This window comes from Panthera tigris, chromosome B2 (genome assembly GCF_018350195.1).
Source record: "Panthera tigris isolate Pti1 chromosome B2, P.tigris_Pti1_mat1.1, whole genome shotgun sequence".
Lineage (NCBI taxonomy): Eukaryota > Metazoa > Chordata > Mammalia > Carnivora > Felidae > Panthera > Panthera tigris.
This window is the reverse complement of record NC_056664.1, coordinates 119,084,292-119,101,674: the sequence shown is the minus strand read 5'-3', so window position 1 is coordinate 119,101,674 and position 17,383 is coordinate 119,084,292. Positions and strand designations below refer to the sequence as shown.

Below are 17,383 nucleotides of genomic sequence, written 5' to 3'. Positions count from 1 at the left end.
TGCTGCCATAACAAAGTACCCCAAACTGGGTGGCTTCTGGAGCCACCAGTCTGGGATGAAGGTGTTCACGGGGTTAGTTCCTCCTGAGGACTGTGAGGGAAGAGTCTGTTCCCGCTTCTCTCCTTGGCTTATGGATAGCTGACTTCTCATCCCATCTGTCTACTTTTGGTTTTATTGCCCGAGCTCTTGGTGTCCAATCCAAGAAACCATCGCCAAGACCAATGTCAAGAAGCACCTCCTCCCCCATATTTTCTCTGGGGAGTTTGACAGTTTCAGGTCTTACGTTTAAGTCTTTTTGAGTTGATTTTGTGAGTGGTGTAAGATGGGGGTCTGGCTTCATTCTTTTGTTGGTGCATGTCTCGTTTCCCCAGCGCCATTTGTCAAAGAGACGATCCTTTCTTCGTTGTGTGTCCTTGACACCCTTGTGGAAGATCAATGACCATATATGTGTGGGTTTATTTCTAAGGTCTCTAATCTGTTTCATATGTTTGTATTTATGCTGTTTTAATTACTTCAGCTTTGCAATTTATTTTTGAAATCACAAAGTACGTTGCTGCCAGCTTTGTTTTCCTTTCTCAAGATTGTAAAGCTAACAGTTCTTTAGGGGTGTGTTGAGTGAATAGTTTCCATGTCAGAGACTAGGTTTTACCATACTTTCCCTTCCTTCCCCATCCAGCTTATTTTAAAATAATAATCTTTGAAAATTGCTACACAGATAAAGGTTATAAGAAAACAATGCTCTGATCTGATAGCTCCATTTTTCCTCACTGATGCTAATTCGTCTGTCAAACTTTGTTTCCTTTTTCGTTTCTTTAAAGGCTGAAAAGAAAGGAGCCAGCAATACAGTTACCGGTATGATCTTTGGATGTTATGCTTTATTTGACTTGCTGGCATCTTTGGTATTTGGAAAATACGTGAGTATTAAAGTTCATGGGAACATTTTAAGTTTTGAAAGTTGTGTAATGACCTATTCTAATCTATAGGCCTCGAATTTCCATTGATTCAGAAATAACCACCATTATATTTTATGAAATACGCTCCTGTTGATAACTCCGTTCATAGGGTTGATTGATTTTTTTTTTGTTTTTATTTGAATTTCAGTTGACATCAGTGTAATATTAGTTTCAGGTGTGCAGTGGGGTGATTCAACACTTCTATATAACCCCTTGGGCTCATCACAAGTGCCCTCCTTAGTCCCCTTCACCTATTTCACACATTCCCCCCCCCCCCCCCCCACCTCGTTCTGGTAACCATCAATTTGTTCTCTATAGTAAGAGTCTGTTGTGTGGTTTGCTTCTTTCTTTTCTTTTTTTTCTCTTTGCTCATTTGTTTTGTTTCTTAAATTCCACAGATGGGTGAAATCATATGGTATTTATCTTTCTCTGACTGACTTATTTTGCTTATCGTAATGGGTTGATTGATTTTTTTGCTTCTTCCATGTTTTTAAGCAATGTGTGTTGCCATTCCACTAAAGAATTATTATAATAGGGGCGCCTGGGTGGCTCAGTCGGTTAAGCGTCCGACTTCGGCTCAGGTCATGATCTCGCAGTCCGTGAGTTCAAGCCCCGCGTCGGGCTCTGTGCTGACAGCCCAGAGCCTGGTGCCTGTTTCAGATTCTGTGTCTCCCTCTCTCTGACCCTCCCCCATTCATGCTCTGTCTCTCTCTGTCTCAAAAATAAAATAAATGTGAAAAAAAATTAAAAAAGAAAAAGAATTATTATAATATTACATTAACTATATTTCCCAAACATATGTTTCCCAAATCTTGTATATTTCCTGATACAGTGGGTTTGTGTTTATCTGGATGTAGACTTGTAACAGTCGTCGATTTACCGACTCTTCTCTGACATTTATTATAGCTTGTACATATTGGAGCAAAATTTATGTTTGTGGCAGGAATGTTTGTCTCAGGAGGAGTTACAGTTCTCTTTGGGTAAGTCATGCTCTGATCTGTTTGGGAGCTTGAACAGATTTCATAATTTATCTTCAGCTTAAAATGTTAATGAATTCTTTAAGTCAGTCCGTCCCATTGATTATCTGTTGAGGGCTCAGCGTGTAGCTATTGGGTGATTTAGAGGATGGGACTAATGAAGGACAGAGTCTTCTAAGGACTGAGCATTAAGTGGCTTCTGAATCTGTTCATTAGGACTGCTATGAGTGGGAGTGACAGAAACTTAACCCACTTTTCAGAGTCACAGATACATTTTGCCTCGAGCAGAGAAAGTGAAATAAAGAATGAGCTGGAGAACATCAGGACACACATATTAAAATACTGCCATCGGAAATCTATCTCAAGCTCCCAGTTTTGCTTTCCTCTTCTTGTGCTTTGTTCATGGACAAGCTGTCTGCTTGTGGTGGCAAGAATTCTCCAGCAGCTCCCAGAGGAAGAGAATGCCACTTTTCCTGGAATTCCAGGAGATTCACAGGATGGAGCCCCTGGCTTGATCTTTGTTGGTGACCTATCCCTGCATCAAGGTTAATGCAGGGGAGGGGGTACTCTGATTGGCCAGGCTTGAGTCATATGCTCACTTCAGAATGGTTCCCTCCGTTGCTATTTCCAGGAAAAGGGAAAATAGAGGCAAATAGCTGTGGAAATTCTTAAGCTTAAGAATCCTTAAATCAGCAGCCTAGTGGCAAATAATATAGATGAGCCTACACAGCTTCTTGGGGAACATAGGAGAAGGAAGAGTGCTGTAAGATTATGATGAAGTAAGCTAGGAAGCCTTCGTGTCAAACTAAGTGGTTGTTTTTTTTTTTTTTTATCCTTTTCCTTTTTCTATTTTTTGGCAGGGGAAGGGGCATGGTCTTCTATTTTCTGCCCCACCCCCCTTTCCCCCCCCCCCCAAGGTTTGAGTCCTACCACTGAGGGATACCTGAAACTAAGAAGTCTTTCTTTTGTATGTGTTCTGGTCAGAGTGATTCTACATATCTCAGAGAAACTAATTTAGTGTTATCATTTAAACGGCCAATTGCATCAGAAAAGGGCGACTAAACTGTCATTATGAATCAAATGGTTACCCATCTCCCCCCCCCCCAAAAAGAGACTTCCCTTTGTATAATAAAGCAATTGAAAACATTCATATTCTGAAGAGATTTATTATAATAACTGTGTGAGATACTACTCTTTTCAGTGAGTAGCGGTAAAAAGGAAAACAACAACAACGACGACGACAAACCAACTTGGCATTTGAGAATTGTCTTGTTCTTTTTTAGTGTGTTGGACCAAGTTCCAGAAGGACCAGTATTTACCGCTATGTGTTTTCTAGTGAGAATAGCAGACGCAGTCAGCTTTGCGGCAGCAATAACTGCGTCTTTTTCTATTCTTGCAAAGGCTTTTCCAAACAGTGTGGCCACGGTGTTGGTATGTATTTTGCGCGTTTTTCCTGTTTTCCTTTTAGTGTAGGCTAAAGTATTTGTTTGCCCTTCCAAGTTAAAGCTGAAATCCATTCTTCTAGACCTGCCCTTTTTTTTTTTTTTCTTTTCTATTTTCTGTGTTTTGGTTACCTTTTACCCCAATTACTGCTTCTAGCAGCGGGCTGTCACTGAACATACCATTAGTCTTATTTAGGTCTCTTCCTGGGTTTAGAGTCTACCACTTAAAAGAACAACACCTGCCCAGTAGTATTTTGTTGTCTCTCCGTAGCCCAGATTGTGGCTGAGCTGCTGGAGGCATTCCTTTGCTTTAGAAAAGTCATCCCTAGTGGCCACTTGAGTATATACTGATGTCCTTCCTCTACTCTTCCCAGATTCATGGAAGGAATCTTAGAGATCTTAAAGCCTTTCCCTGCCTCTGTGCCGTTTGCCGAGTGCTTTCTTATTTTCCCCCCAACCCAGAACTTGGTAGCATTGTATTAACATAATATGTTGGTTAGGTGCCTGGACGCCTGGCATTGGTGACGTACCAGATTTCTGTCCCAGCTCTTGGCTACTGCCTGCTTCACCCCAAGCAGGCTCTCTCCTGCCTGTCTCCTCTGGACCCATGCATTTCTGAAGGACGTGTGGTTTGCATAGTAGACCAAATGCAGCCCTCCCAACAAATAATTGTCCTTGAGACTTCAGGGCCTCATCGGCTTAGTACCAAGAATTTCCTCCTTTGCCCATATTAATACTATAGCTTTGGCCATTAAGTACACTATTTGCTGTGGAGATCGTTATTTACTCCCATTTTAATTAAATATCTATATCTACGGCCGGCTAGCTAGCTGCTTAGGTTTATTTTGGGTTGTACAGCCCTGTGGCACGCAGCGGTGGCCACTGTGATAGGTGTACTGCTTACGTTTCCCAGAAACAACATTTCTCAGAAAGGGTTCTGGAGAACATGAGCCCATTGACATGCTCTGTAAAATAAGGTTTTGTGGGTAAAATGTTTGGAGCATATGTCCCTTCCAACTTAGAAACATCCAGTTCACAGGAGTGTATTAAGACTCTGAGAAATCCTGTAGTAAAGATATTTTCCCCAACTCGATTTGACTATGGCCACACTTTTTAACTCTTAAAGAGCTGCCGTTCTGTGGAACACTCTGGAAGGTGCTGCCCAAGAAACTCCTGTGATGACGACAAGAGTCCATTTGATTTTCTGGTCGACAGGGGAAATTAATGTTGCCGTACTGAGTTTCTGTATAAAAACTGTGGCCAAAAACTGACACCCTAACACGGTGGTTGTTCTGGATGGCTTCATGGTGATTACATGGAGAATTCCTGTATTCTTTAGGAAATTGAAAGTTACCAATGGAGTACTTTCGTGTCCTCTCTGAGGTCTGAGGGAGGATGTGAGGTTGCAAACCACAGTCTCTGTTTAACACCCCTAAAGACTACATTGATTTAAAATGGCGCAATTTCTGTAAGAGTTTTTTAATGGTAAAATATTTTCCATAACACCGTTTTGTTTATTTTAATTTTAATAAATGCCTTCTACATGGTACAAAATTCAAAAGTTATAAAAGGAAATAGAGGATATAGTGAATGTATTCTATATGTTACTTTTCCTCAAGCTTCATAGACCCACCTGTTGTCCAGGCATCCAGTCCAACATCGTTCTCCCAGAAGGCAACAGGGATTATCGGTTCCTTCTAGAGTGATTCCATGTGTGTATGAACATGTATGTACACGCTCACACAAGTGCACACACACACGCAGGGCATGATTCCTTCCCCCTTTGTTTTCTTTACACTCGTGGTCGCATACTCTCTATGCTGTTCAGAACCTGGCTGATATGCTAACAATGAAACCATCTTGGAGATCTTTCTATGCCTATGGGTGAAGAGTTTCTTACTCTTTACCTGCCTTTAGTGGCAGTATACGGTACTTCACTAGATGGAGGTAACATACATCCATAGTTCCTTCAAATTGTCGATGAATATTGAGATTGTCTACGTATTTTCCTGGGGCAAACAGTGCTATAACACACAAGCTTGTGCATGCACCATGTCACATCTTTACGGTTCCCCATATAAATTCAATTCCCAGAATGGCATTCTGGGCCAGAGAGTATGTGCGTTTGTAATATTGATAGATTTGTCAAATTACCCTCCTGTGTTCACTCACCAGCCGTGTCCAAACGTGCTTCTTTTCTCACTTTCCTGCCAGCGGAGTGTTTGATGGGTGATGGGTAAAAATTGTTATCTTGTGGTTTAACCGTTTACTTGTTTTTTTAAAGTGAGGGTGAGCTTTCTTTTACATGCCTGAGACGTGTTTGCATTTTCTTTCACGCGTCAATAGTCTGTTTGTAGCATTTGCTCATTTTCCTATTGGGTTGTTCATTTTTCCCCCATTGACTAGTATTAGCTCTTTTGATATATTTGGGGAAATTAGTCCTTTGTCAGTATTTTTTTTTTTTTTTTTTTACTATTCTTCATTTGTCTTTTTTATGTGCTTAACATCCATAGTTTTTTCACATTTTCATGTAATCAGATCTATGATTCTTCTGTGTCTTCTGAGTTTTATGTCATAATTAGAAAAACTTCCCCACCATAAAAAAAAAAAAAAACAAAACCTCCTCCCATATTTTATTTTTCTAGTACTTCTGTGGTTTCAATATGCATGTTTAAAGTTTTGGTTCATCTTGGGTTTGTGTGGGTTTGGGTGTGTAAATTGTGACGTGGATAGCCTTTTTTTCAATTAGCGTCCATTACATCTTTATTTGTGAATTCTTCAAACCAACTGTATTGACTCAATTCTCTTTTTTTCCCCCATTTTTAGGGAAGTCTTGAGATTTTTTCTGGCCTGGGACTAGTGTTAGGGCCCCCTTTAGGTGGCTTCTTGTATCAATCCTTTGGCTATGAGGTGCCTTTTATCTTTCTGGGATGCATAGTTCTGCTGATGGTACCACTCAACATGTACATTTTACCTAATTATGGTAAGACTGCATTTATTACTCACTTTAAGAATCCTAAATTGAAGTATTTTTATACATGTATAGGGGACCAAGTTAACAATACTCACTTTCATCTTGTATGCTCCATGGTAGATTTCTAGAGTACCCTGAAAGAGCTGATTCTCTTTTGAGAAATGTTGCTGTAGGTAGTTTATGTGAATTTCTATATATTACAGTTTTTTTTTCTGACCTTTAGAACTAACGACTATTTAATTCCTTGTCATAAAACATCACCATATAAAGTGTCCACCAGAGGTGTTCTTGGACCTAATTAAATATTTAAGAATGACGAGTTACCAAGGGCCACACATGGCACTGTCTTCCTGGAAGGCCACCAGACGGGAGGGCAAGGCCTGACCTTCTCCCCAGTGGTCCTCCCAGCTGCCTGTGCAGCACAGCCCAAGTACAAGGACACAGGGCCACATCAGGCAGTAATGGGGGTCACTCTGGCTTCAAACCTTCACACCCCATAAGAGTCAGCCTGTCCTGTAACAACTCCCTGGACATAGCTCTCAGGATCACCACGAGGGACGCGCCGGGTACAAGAGTCAGAACACTCAGGGAGGCACAAATCATGGTGTGCAGGTTCATGTACAGTTTCTTCTGTACCAGGCAAGGGTTATTCTCACTGTAAGCAAGATTGCCTAGTGACATAGCTGGCATTTTACACTTATCCGATGACGAAGGGAACAGAGCTAGAGAGCTAACTTGAAGGCTAGAGAGGAGAGAGCCAGAAAATGTTTCTAGAGAGGCGCCACCGTGCTGAAACACGTAAGACGGTGGTTTCTACTTGTGAGAAGTACAACTACTTCTTCTACTGTGGTTTCTGTGGTTGAGCGTCCTGGTTGCTTGGTTCACAGATGAACAATGGACCGATAATCAAGACACTGACACCAGGTCGCATTGTCATGGAGCAGGGAAAAGAGTCACGTTCGCCCTTTACCACACTGTATGGGGGAAAGACTGTGTTTATTAATTAATGGTAGGGCAGGGTATTTAGAACTTGTGTGATTAGGCACTGGACCGGCCCCGATATCTGTTTCTCCTGGAGTCCTGGCCTGCTCCCCTCGCCTCCTCCCTCCCCCGACAATCTTTTGCGGCCCCCTCTGGTTGCCACCAGCCTAGTTACTTGATGGTCATTTCTCTTCATTTCTGTTAATCCTCAACTAAAATCTCCCGGCATTTTCATTGAACTCAACAAAGTCCCAGTTAGCTACATTTTTATGAACAAACTTTTTGGCAAACACTGGTTATCTATGGAAGGACCTTCTATTTAGATTGAATGGAAAAAACTGGTATTAATAAAAAGATCTCTGAGATTGATAATGTAAAGCATGTAAGTATAGATTTAGGTGTTCTCATTAAGGAGTACTTTTTAAAATTAGTGTTTTGGGAGGCACCTGGGTGGCTGAGTTAGTTGAAAGCCCAACTCTTGATGTCGGCTCAGGTCGTGATCCCAGGGTGTGGGATCGAGCCCTACATCGGGCTCCACTCTGAGCGCAGAGTCTGCTTTGGATTCTCTCTCCCTTTCTTTCTCTGCCCCTTCCCGATTCACACATACACTCTCTTTCTCTCTCTCAAAAATGAATACGTAAATATTTTTTAAAATGGTTCATTAAAAAAATAAAAAAGTTAAATAAAATTAGTGTTTTGGGAGAGCTTATGGAGAGAAGCCTGACAATTAAATTGTCTTTTATTTTGATGATATTGGCAGAATTTTGTGTCCTACAAGCTCTACCCCACTCCTTGACCGCATTCTAGACTCGTAGCCAACATGATTCTAGAGTCAACTTTGGTCCCTCCCTCTCTCTCATCCTTTGTATCTGTGCATCAAGTCCCCTCTCCTGTACTGCTCTAAAGAAATATTTCTAAAGCACAGTCATGGACGTGCCAATCCTCTTATTAAAAATCTGTAAATCTATGAAATGTGAGCCCTATCCTGAAAGCTGTGAGGAAGCTGTTGTGAGATCCCAGTAGAGGAGTCACATGATCTGAAACTTGTCCCTTTCGCATCCACTCTAATCCCTCCTCATCCTTCAAAACTTAACTTGTATTACCTCTTCTGGGAAATCCTTCTGAAGCTTCTCGGTCATTGGAATAAATGCTCAGTAAGTAGTGCTGCAGTGATCAGCATGCTTCCTGCCCCTTCACACCTGAGGGGTTCCCTGTTTCCCTCCCCTGCTTCCTCGCCTCTACTAGTAGCTTCCTGTGGCAGGCCAGGTCAACCAGGGGGTCATGTCTCTCTCAAAGAATATGTCAGAATTGTGGGGAGCAGAGAGAGTAATTGAGTAGCTTGGAAAAGCTCCTCATCTGTCTCTTAAAGCAGATGATCAGCCTAGGTTTTCATTACTTGGGCTTCTGCAACAGTTTAATTAAACTCATTATGTATTTGTTGCTATGGACGTTCTTATGTACTCTCATTATGATTTCTCATCTTTCCCACTTTGGATTTAGAGAAGGGGACCATTTCTGCCATAATAATTTATCTTATAGCATAAATCCATAATACCTTTTATATGCAAGTAAATATAACCAATTAAAGTTGGTCTTTTATAATTTATATCTTAAACGTGACTAATGAACATCTTTAATAAACAGTTCAAAATACTCACCAAATGGAGTCTCCTTGCTGGCCCTACTGCACCGAGCCATATGCTAGTGCTTGTCCCCTTTCTAAGTCTGTGCACTTTCTGTGGTTGAGCGTCGTGGACTGTGTTTAGCATTGAATATTTGGCTAATAATTAAGAAACTGACACCATGGTTTAACCTTTATCCCTTGTATCCTGACAAAGTCTAAATGTAGCACTTAAAATACTTGAACCGATCTTTATGTTTCTTTGAATTTGTTCCATGCTAGATCATTATTCACCAAGAATTAAGTAATGAAGCATGGTGGGTGTTTTTGGAGAAATGAGAGCATAACAGGGGCTAATCCTCACCCTCAAAGATCTTCCTTACCCAGACCTGGCCAGTATCATCTCTGGCCTGGCACTCCAACAGCCTCCTAACTGGTCCTCTTGTCTCCATTCTCCACAAGGCCACAGAGAGGTCTCTTTAAACCACAGATCTCATTCCTACCCCTCGGTTAGAATCCGTAGTGATTTCTCAGGCCTGTTAGCATGTTTTACAAAGTCTTGCATAACATGCTTCTGCAGTATGATCTCTCTCCCCACCATGCTGGTGTCCCCTACTCTAATCTCCATCCTCTAGCTTTGCTTCTCTTCTTTCATTTCCTTCAAACTCAGAATAGTTTTCCTCACTGCTGAGTCTTGGAATGTACCATTCCTGGAATAATATGCCTGGATTATTCTTTCCTCCTTCTTTGCTTGCTCATCTTAAGCTCATGCTTTGGGCACCAACTTAGATATTACTACTTGAGGAAAGCCTTCTTTATATGGCTTTCTCTGTTTTTGTTGTTGTTGTTTGTTTCTGTTTTTGTTTTATTTTAGCCAACTATCTGCTGTGCTTTGAAAGATTCCCTCCTAGTTCCATCCTTTTTCTCTCCACTCTTTACTGTAACTTCTCTGTGAGAACAGGGTCTGAGCTTGTCTTCTTTGTCTTTGTCTGCCCAGCATTTTGCATGGTACCTGACTCAGCAAAGATATGGCTCAGTAAATTAATGGGAAGACAGGAAAATCACCAGACAACAGTAAACAATGTAAAATGAAATGTGGTTTAGTTGCTAAAAGGTAGGGTACAGAGCAGAAGTGCAGTAGGAAACAGAGGAAGGTAAGATTTGTGGAATGATTAGGGCCAGAGCCAGACCTCACAGAGTGAATAGAATTTGAAAAATTAGCAGGAGAAAAAGAAAGGAATCATAGCATGTGACTGGAGGCTTGGATACAACAGTTCCTGTTGCTGGGAACAGTAAAGAATCTGGGTTACTGCAAGGGGGATGCTAGAAGTGAGGTCCGTGCTCAGTTGACCTTGAATGCCCATGTGCTTTATGCATGATTCAGTAACACCCTTCTCAATCTGGTGTTTTCTTTGCCATCAGGAAAAAAAAAAAATGTGTCTGTGCCCTTTGATGAACTCAGATTTCTCCCTTCCTTGATAAAGCTTCTGGCTCTTCCCATGCACCAAATCTAACTTCATATAGTCTCTATCTCATTGGGGGGAAGGCCTCAACTTGCTTCAGAGTTATAGCCTATAACCGAAGACCCCCCTCTTCTCCTCACACTCTGATTCCAGTGGATTCTTTATCAATTTGAGAAATTGTCTTTAAGAAGACTGAATGTGGCTTCTAGGTGTGAAAAATTTATACGCAAGTGCAGACAATATGCAATTTTAGGCAAACTCAGAGGTGCAGTTATTTTGATTACCAGATAAAAGATGGCCTTACCAATTTCACTTTTCCAAATAGGTTAGAATTTTAATTACTCTTTTTTGGATTTTTTACCCTTAGACTCTGATCCAGGTGAACACTCATTCTGGAAACTCATCACGTTACCCAAGATTGCACTTATAGCCTTCGTCATCAACTCCCTCAGCTCGTGTTTTGGCTTCCTTGATCCTACTCTGTCTCTCTTTGTTCTGGAGAAGGTGAGTAGCCTGCTTGTCAGAGAGCTCTGCACTGTAGAAGGTGGGTGCACTTGCTTGCTCTGGGGCCCCACTCTGTAGAAAGACTCCGAGTGGCTGTGAGGAGACAGAATGAGATCTACACCCCAACACAGCCTGTCCCCTCCCTCTGTGACATCCTTTTCACCAGGGGTCTGATTCAGGGCAAGTGAAAGAAGCTTTTCACTGAGTGGCCCAAACATTGGTCTCCTTTTCAAGGTCTTGCTTGAGTCATCACATGTCTGGCTTGGGAATTATCCTGAGTGCTTGACAAGGACACTTTTCCTCTACTTGTTTGAATTCCAGTGAAGCATTTGGGGTATTCCGTAGCTCATTTAATGTTCTTCACTAACAGGTCCCCTGTGGGTCCACTTACTTTTTAGGCTGTTACGTATAATTGAATGACTATGGAATATATTAATCTGGGATGGTAGAAAGGAACCGAGATGACGACTTCTTCTTCTTCTTCTTCTTCTTCTTCTTCTTCTTCTTCTTCTTCTTCTTTTTAGTACTGGAAAATAAATTCTGAATGTAAAGGGTTGTTGTAGAGATTTGCTTTTAGATATTTCTTTTCCTTCTCTTCTTTTTTTAATTTAGAGAGAGAGGTTAGAGCACGAGTGAGGGAGAAGGGCTGAGGGAGGGAGAGAATCTTTAGCAGTTTCTGTCCTCAGTGCATAGCCTGAAGTGGGGCCCAGTGTGGGGTTCGATCCCATGACTCTGGGTTAATGATCTGAGCTAGAGTCGGAGGCTTAACCAGCTGAGCCACCCAGGCGCCCCACTCTTAGATATTTCTGAAAAAAGGATTATCAATGATGTGATAAAGTATATGACCAACTCTGGTAGTTAATTATACTGAAGGATTAACATGTGTTTATCGAGGTAGAAATCTAATTGTGGCCCACGCTGACTTTATGTGAGGTACTGGAATTAAAAAAGCAGTTACCAGAAACACAACTCCTCAACGGCACTAGGGACGGTTTTGTGTTTGTGAAGTATCCAAAAAGATAAACGTGGACACTGTCATTTTGGTGCCTTGCCCAAGGCTTAGAAAATAATATAATATCTTGTTTAAGCAGTGAGCATCCATAAGGTAACAAGAAACATATTTTGTGTTTATGAGGACACATTCCAGTCACATCAAGAGTGTATCTCTCCAGGAGTCATTTTTGTATCTTCTTAAGAATTTCTGCCCACACGAGGAAAAAATATCTTAGCCAATGTCTGGTAAATCCCAGTTGCGCATGTCTATTTCATAAAAAATCTTTACAAGTGTCATTTTCTAAATACACTGAGAAATACATCTTTGAGGGGCACCTGGGTGGCTCAGTCGGTTGAGCGTCCGATTTCGGCTCAGGTCATGATCTCACGGTTCGTGGGTTTGAGCCCCGCCTCAGGCTCTGTGCTGATGGCTCAGAGCCTGGAGCCTGCTTCGGATTCTGTGTTTCCCTCTCTCTCTGACTCTCCTCTGCTCATGCTCTGTTTCCTTCTGTCTCAAAAATAAATAACACATTAAAAAAATACATCTTTGAGTTTTCCTGTTTTTTTATAGAAAGTTTTTTTATCCTATTGCCATTCTTCTGACTTTACATCATTGTTTGAATTGACAGTTCACTGTCCAGTCACTGGTGACCCAGCTTTTAGGCTGCGAGGGCTCCATGCTGTCTTGACCAGTTATAAAACCGGAAGAAGACATCTCTGACTGTTTTCTTCCTCCTTGTATCTTTCAGGGACTAATTTGTCATAAAGTTGTTGAAATGTACATGGACTCCTATATAAATCTCATGTGCTTACTTAAGAAAATCAGTTAAGGAAATTAAGGAAATGAAAACAACTCAGTTAACCAAAGAAAGGTGTTTGTATCATGCTGGTAATAGTAACAATATCACAGAGTGATGTGGTTAACTTACTGTTTTAAAAGCTTTTTGTAAAGTGTCATACCATGTAATTCTTTAAATTAGATACTAACATCCCTTTGAAATGGATAGAATAGATATTATCCTCTGGGTTTTTCACATCAGTATACTGCAGTCTGTGGACAGTAAGCATCGCCTAGTTGCTTATTACAAATCAGAATCTCTGGTCCCATCTCATACCTTTTGAATCAGAAATTCTAGGTCTGAAGCCTAAGGACCTTTTTGTTTTTTTCCATCCCTTGAACCAAAGCATGTTAGCACTTGGATCCAACTAAGAAACCCTTTTAACAGGTTCTCTGGGAGGTGCCTCGGTGGCTCAGTCAGTTAAGGGACCAACTGTTGATTTCTGTTCAGGTCATTATCTCAAGGTTCAAGCCCCGTGTCTGGCTCTGTGCTGCTTAGGATTCTCTCTCTCTCTCTCTCTCTCCCTCTCTCTCTGTCCCTCCCCTGCTCTCATGCTCGCTCTCTCAAAATAAGTAAACAAACATTAAAAAAAAAAGTTCTCTGGGTAATTCTGATGCACATAAAGTTTATGCAGCACTGGTTTAAACGTCAAAATATATGTGAAAATACTATGGTTCATAGAAACAAATTTATACGTACAATATCAAATGCTGCAAAACAAGATATCTAGGACTTTTGACCTCTGATTAGATTTTTTTCCCCCTCGTAAAGAAAAAGTAATCCATTTAAAAAAGTAAGACCAAAATTAGGGAGGATGCTAAGTGTTAATAGTGGGTTCATGGTAGATAACAAGAGCTGAAGAAGTGTGTAGAAAAGATTTATGTGTGGGGCACTTGGGTGGCTCAGTCGGTTAAGTGTCCAGCTCTTGATTTTGGCTCAGGTCATGATCTCACGGTTCATGAGTTTGAGCTCTGCATCGGGCTCTGCACTGATAGCACGGAGCCTCCTTGAGATTCTCTCTCTCTCTCTCTCTCTCTGCCCTTCCCTGCCCATTCATTCTCTCTCTCTGTCTCAAAGTAAATAAATCAACTTTTTTTTTTTTTTTAAAAAAGAAAAGATTGGGGCGCCTGGGTGGCTCAGTCGGTTAAGCGGCCGACTTCAACTCAGGTCATGATCTCACGGTCCGTGAGTTCGAGCCCCGCATCAGGCTCTGTGCTGACAGCTCAGAGCCTGGAGTCTGTTTCAGATTCTGTGTCTCCCTCTCTCTGATCCTCCTCCATTCATGCTCTGTCTCTCTCTGTCTCAAAAAATAAATAAACGTTAAAAAAAATTAAAAAAATAAAGGAAGAAAGAAAAGATTTTTGTTTATGTAAAAAATGACTTAATGGTGTAACTCTAATAAAAAATTTCTTTTACAGTTTAATTTACCAGCTGGCTATGTGGGACTGGTATTCCTGGGTTTGGCACTATCCTACGCCATTTCTTCACCGCTGTTTGGTTTACTGAGTGATAAAATACCAGTACGTACACTTAACCTACGTTTGAGAAACACCTTTGTGTATTTAGATTGGTGAGCTTTCCAGCTGTACTTCTGGAAGTCTAGAGGTCCATTGATTAGAATTGACATTCAAATTTAAAAAAAAAATTAGCTTATTACTGTTTAATTGAGAAATAAAATTGTAAGATATTTAAAGTGTGCATCATGGTGATTCGGGATCCGAATACATTGTGAAAGGATGTCCTCTGTCAAGTTAATTAACACAGCCATCACCTCTGTATTATCTCTCTGTTTTGTTTTTTTTTTTTTTTTTTACTTGAGGGGGTGAGAACACTTAAATTGTACTATATTCAATTTTTGGAGTTGATGGAGAGGTTCCCATGTCTTCCAACCTGCCATCACTCAGAGGACATTCACTTTTAATTGCTTCTTCTGGGGAAAAGGGGTCTGTGCTAACAAGGCTATTGAAAACTACTGGATTAGACTCTCTAAAGGGTGAAACTCACTTGATGCAAAATACACGGATTGGCCTTAATAATTAGGGCAGGGGGCGCCTGGGTGGCTCAGTCAGTGGAACGTTCGATTCTTGATTTCAGCTCAGGTCATGATCTCGCGGATGGTGAGTTCAAGCCCCGCATCGGGCTCTGCACTGACAGTGCGGAGCCTGCTTGGGATTCTCTCTCTGCCCTTGCCCCACTCACGCTCTCTCTCAAAAATAAATAAGCATTTAAAAAAATAAAATAATTAGGGCAGAGTCCCTAATTAGGGCTCGGTCAGACTGAGAGGAGATAATTTAGTTTTTTTTTTCTGTGGGAATGAAAGGAGTGGCTACATAAATGTACATTGCTTATCCTGTAGCTATCCTGATAGAAATTCCCTTCTGTTCTCCTTTGCTTAGGTCTAAACCATTCACTCCAGATGCTGGTAAACAGTACTAGTAAGTACTGTTAACCAAATACCAAGCTTCTGTGGCTTTAGTGCTTTTTACTTGTTTGCATTTCCTCTCTTTGTTAAACTTGCATAAACATTTATCACAACCTAAATTACATAGAGATTACTTAGTAACCCAGGTGACGAAAAGCAAGTGTCTTAAACAGTGATTGGAGCTTGTTTCAAGACAGTCTTATTTAACTGAGCAGCTATTTTACCCCTAGAATTTTCAGCCTGCATTCAAGTAGTTTAAAAGGAGTAATTTTATTGGGTGCTTTTTAAATAGTGTGAATTTTTCAGGTACTGTATCTATCAGGTGGTTCCTTGTGATGACTGTGTTTTTATTTTTATTTATTTTATTTATTTAAAAAAATGTTTATATTTATTTTTGAGACAGGGACAGAGCATAAGCAGGGGAGGGGCAGAGAGAGAGGGAGACACAGAATCCAAAGCAGGCTCCATCCAGGCTCTGAGCTGTCAGCACAGAGCCCAATGCGGGGCTCAAGCTCGTCAACTGTGAGATCATGACCTGAACCGAAGTTGGACGCTCAACCGGCTGAGCCACCCAGGCACCCCAATTTTATTTATTTTTTTAAATGTTTATTCATTTTTTGAGAGAGAGAGAGAGAGACAGAGAGAGAGCGAGTAAGAGAGGGGCAGAGGGAGAGAGGGAGACAAAGAATCCAAAACAGGTACCAGACTGAGCTGTCAGCACAGAGCCCGACATGGAGCTTGAACTCATGAACCTGAGCCTAAGTCAGATGCCTAACCGACTGAGCCATCTAGGCGCCCCAGGATGGCTGCTTTTTAAATTGTTACTTTGGGGATAGTTCATCATGTGTAAAATCTACAATACACTCCCTTCCCAAGGAATCCTTGTCCTTAGAAACTCCCTATCTTGGGGTATATTGTCTCGCTTTTCTGTTTACCATCTATTTTCTCCTAAATGTAATGTTTCATTTTCTTCGATGTATTTGGATTTTTCAATGTCAGGGCTTGTGTTCTTCAGTGATTTTTGTGTATATCCTTTGATTGTGGAGGGGCTTTACCTCTCAGGGGTTTTTCGGACTCTCCTCTTTACCAGCATCTCAGGAAATGGTTTCTGGTTTTGGGAAACATAATCACAGCCGGATGCTACATGCTCTTGGGACCTATCCCGGTCTTGCACATTCAAAGGTAATGTTTTTTCCTTCTTCTGTATTTTTGGCTGAATAACATTAAGAATTACTACAGAAATTTTTTGTGTGCTGCTGGTATGGTTTCGTATTTTGAACCTTATTATTTAAATAACTACCTTGATTTAAGACTCTATTGAATTGTTGGGTTGGACTGGCAGTATTCTACCTTACCAGAAGGTGGCACTGCTACAAGCAGATAGAAAATGCATCATCACATCTGGATCAAATGCGAAAAACGCTTCTCCCTTTGTGTTTCAATTGCACGCTTATTTGTACTTTATTTTGAAAATAGCATTTGTTGCCGCCTCCCTTTGGTTGATAGCTGTTAAAACGTGTTTTTTTTTTTTTTTCCCTACTCTTTCTCAATCCTTGAGTCTGGGATCAAGTCTTTTTTTTGTTTGTTTGTTTCTGTATTATTCTTAGCATGTGGTACCGGCTCATTGGAGCTTGTTAAGGGTAATGTATTTGCTAAAATAAAGGGAGCTTAGAGCTTTTCAGCTGGTTCTGGGATCAAGTGTGACATGGAAAGGGCAAGGATTTCAGAGTCCTTCACATTTGGGTTTGCATTTTGCTTTGCCACTTACTAGGTGTGTGAACTCCGGCAAATCATTTAGCTTCCGAGAGCCTTAGTGTTCTTATCTCCAAAAAGGAGCTGATGATGGTGCTTACTTGGCAGAATATTGCTGCAAGGATTCACTGGGGGTAATGGATGTTAAGCCATTGGCACAGTGCGGGAAGCCAAGCAAATTAGTTTCCTGCCCCTTCTTTACCAGTTCCCTTCTATGCCATTTTTTTCTGTCCATTGAATTTCAAAGCCAAGTGATTGAAGGAGCAGCGTTAACATTTAACCAATTTTGAAAAGATTCCGTATGGTGATAAGAGGGCATGTGATATATGTGACCAAAGAAATTGAGGTATCGTGGTGAATTGATTCGCCACCCCCCTCAAAGTGGGAGGAGCCAGAGGGTGCTGTCTCTGAATGAAGTGGGATCAGATGGGAATGAGGCCGACTAGTGATGCCATCTCAGAA

At 41.1% G+C, this 17,383-nt stretch overlaps 1 protein-coding gene across 1 annotated transcript in view; it reads left to right on the top strand.

Annotated features, from left to right (window-relative positions):
* SLC18B1 (solute carrier family 18 member B1) overlaps positions 1–17,383 on the top strand; it is a 29,024-nt gene that overhangs the window by 4,471 nt on the left and 7,170 nt on the right. Inside the window, exons 3-9 of the mRNA XM_007078602.2 lie at positions 819–914; positions 1,860–1,933; positions 3,214–3,361; positions 6,199–6,355; positions 10,779–10,915; positions 14,166–14,267; positions 16,260–16,351. Coding sequence (XP_007078664.1) covers positions 819–914; positions 1,860–1,933; positions 3,214–3,361; positions 6,199–6,355; positions 10,779–10,915; positions 14,166–14,267; positions 16,260–16,351 — 806 coding nt within the window. The remainder of the gene's footprint in view (positions 1–818; positions 915–1,859; positions 1,934–3,213; positions 3,362–6,198; positions 6,356–10,778; positions 10,916–14,165; positions 14,268–16,259; positions 16,352–17,383) is intronic.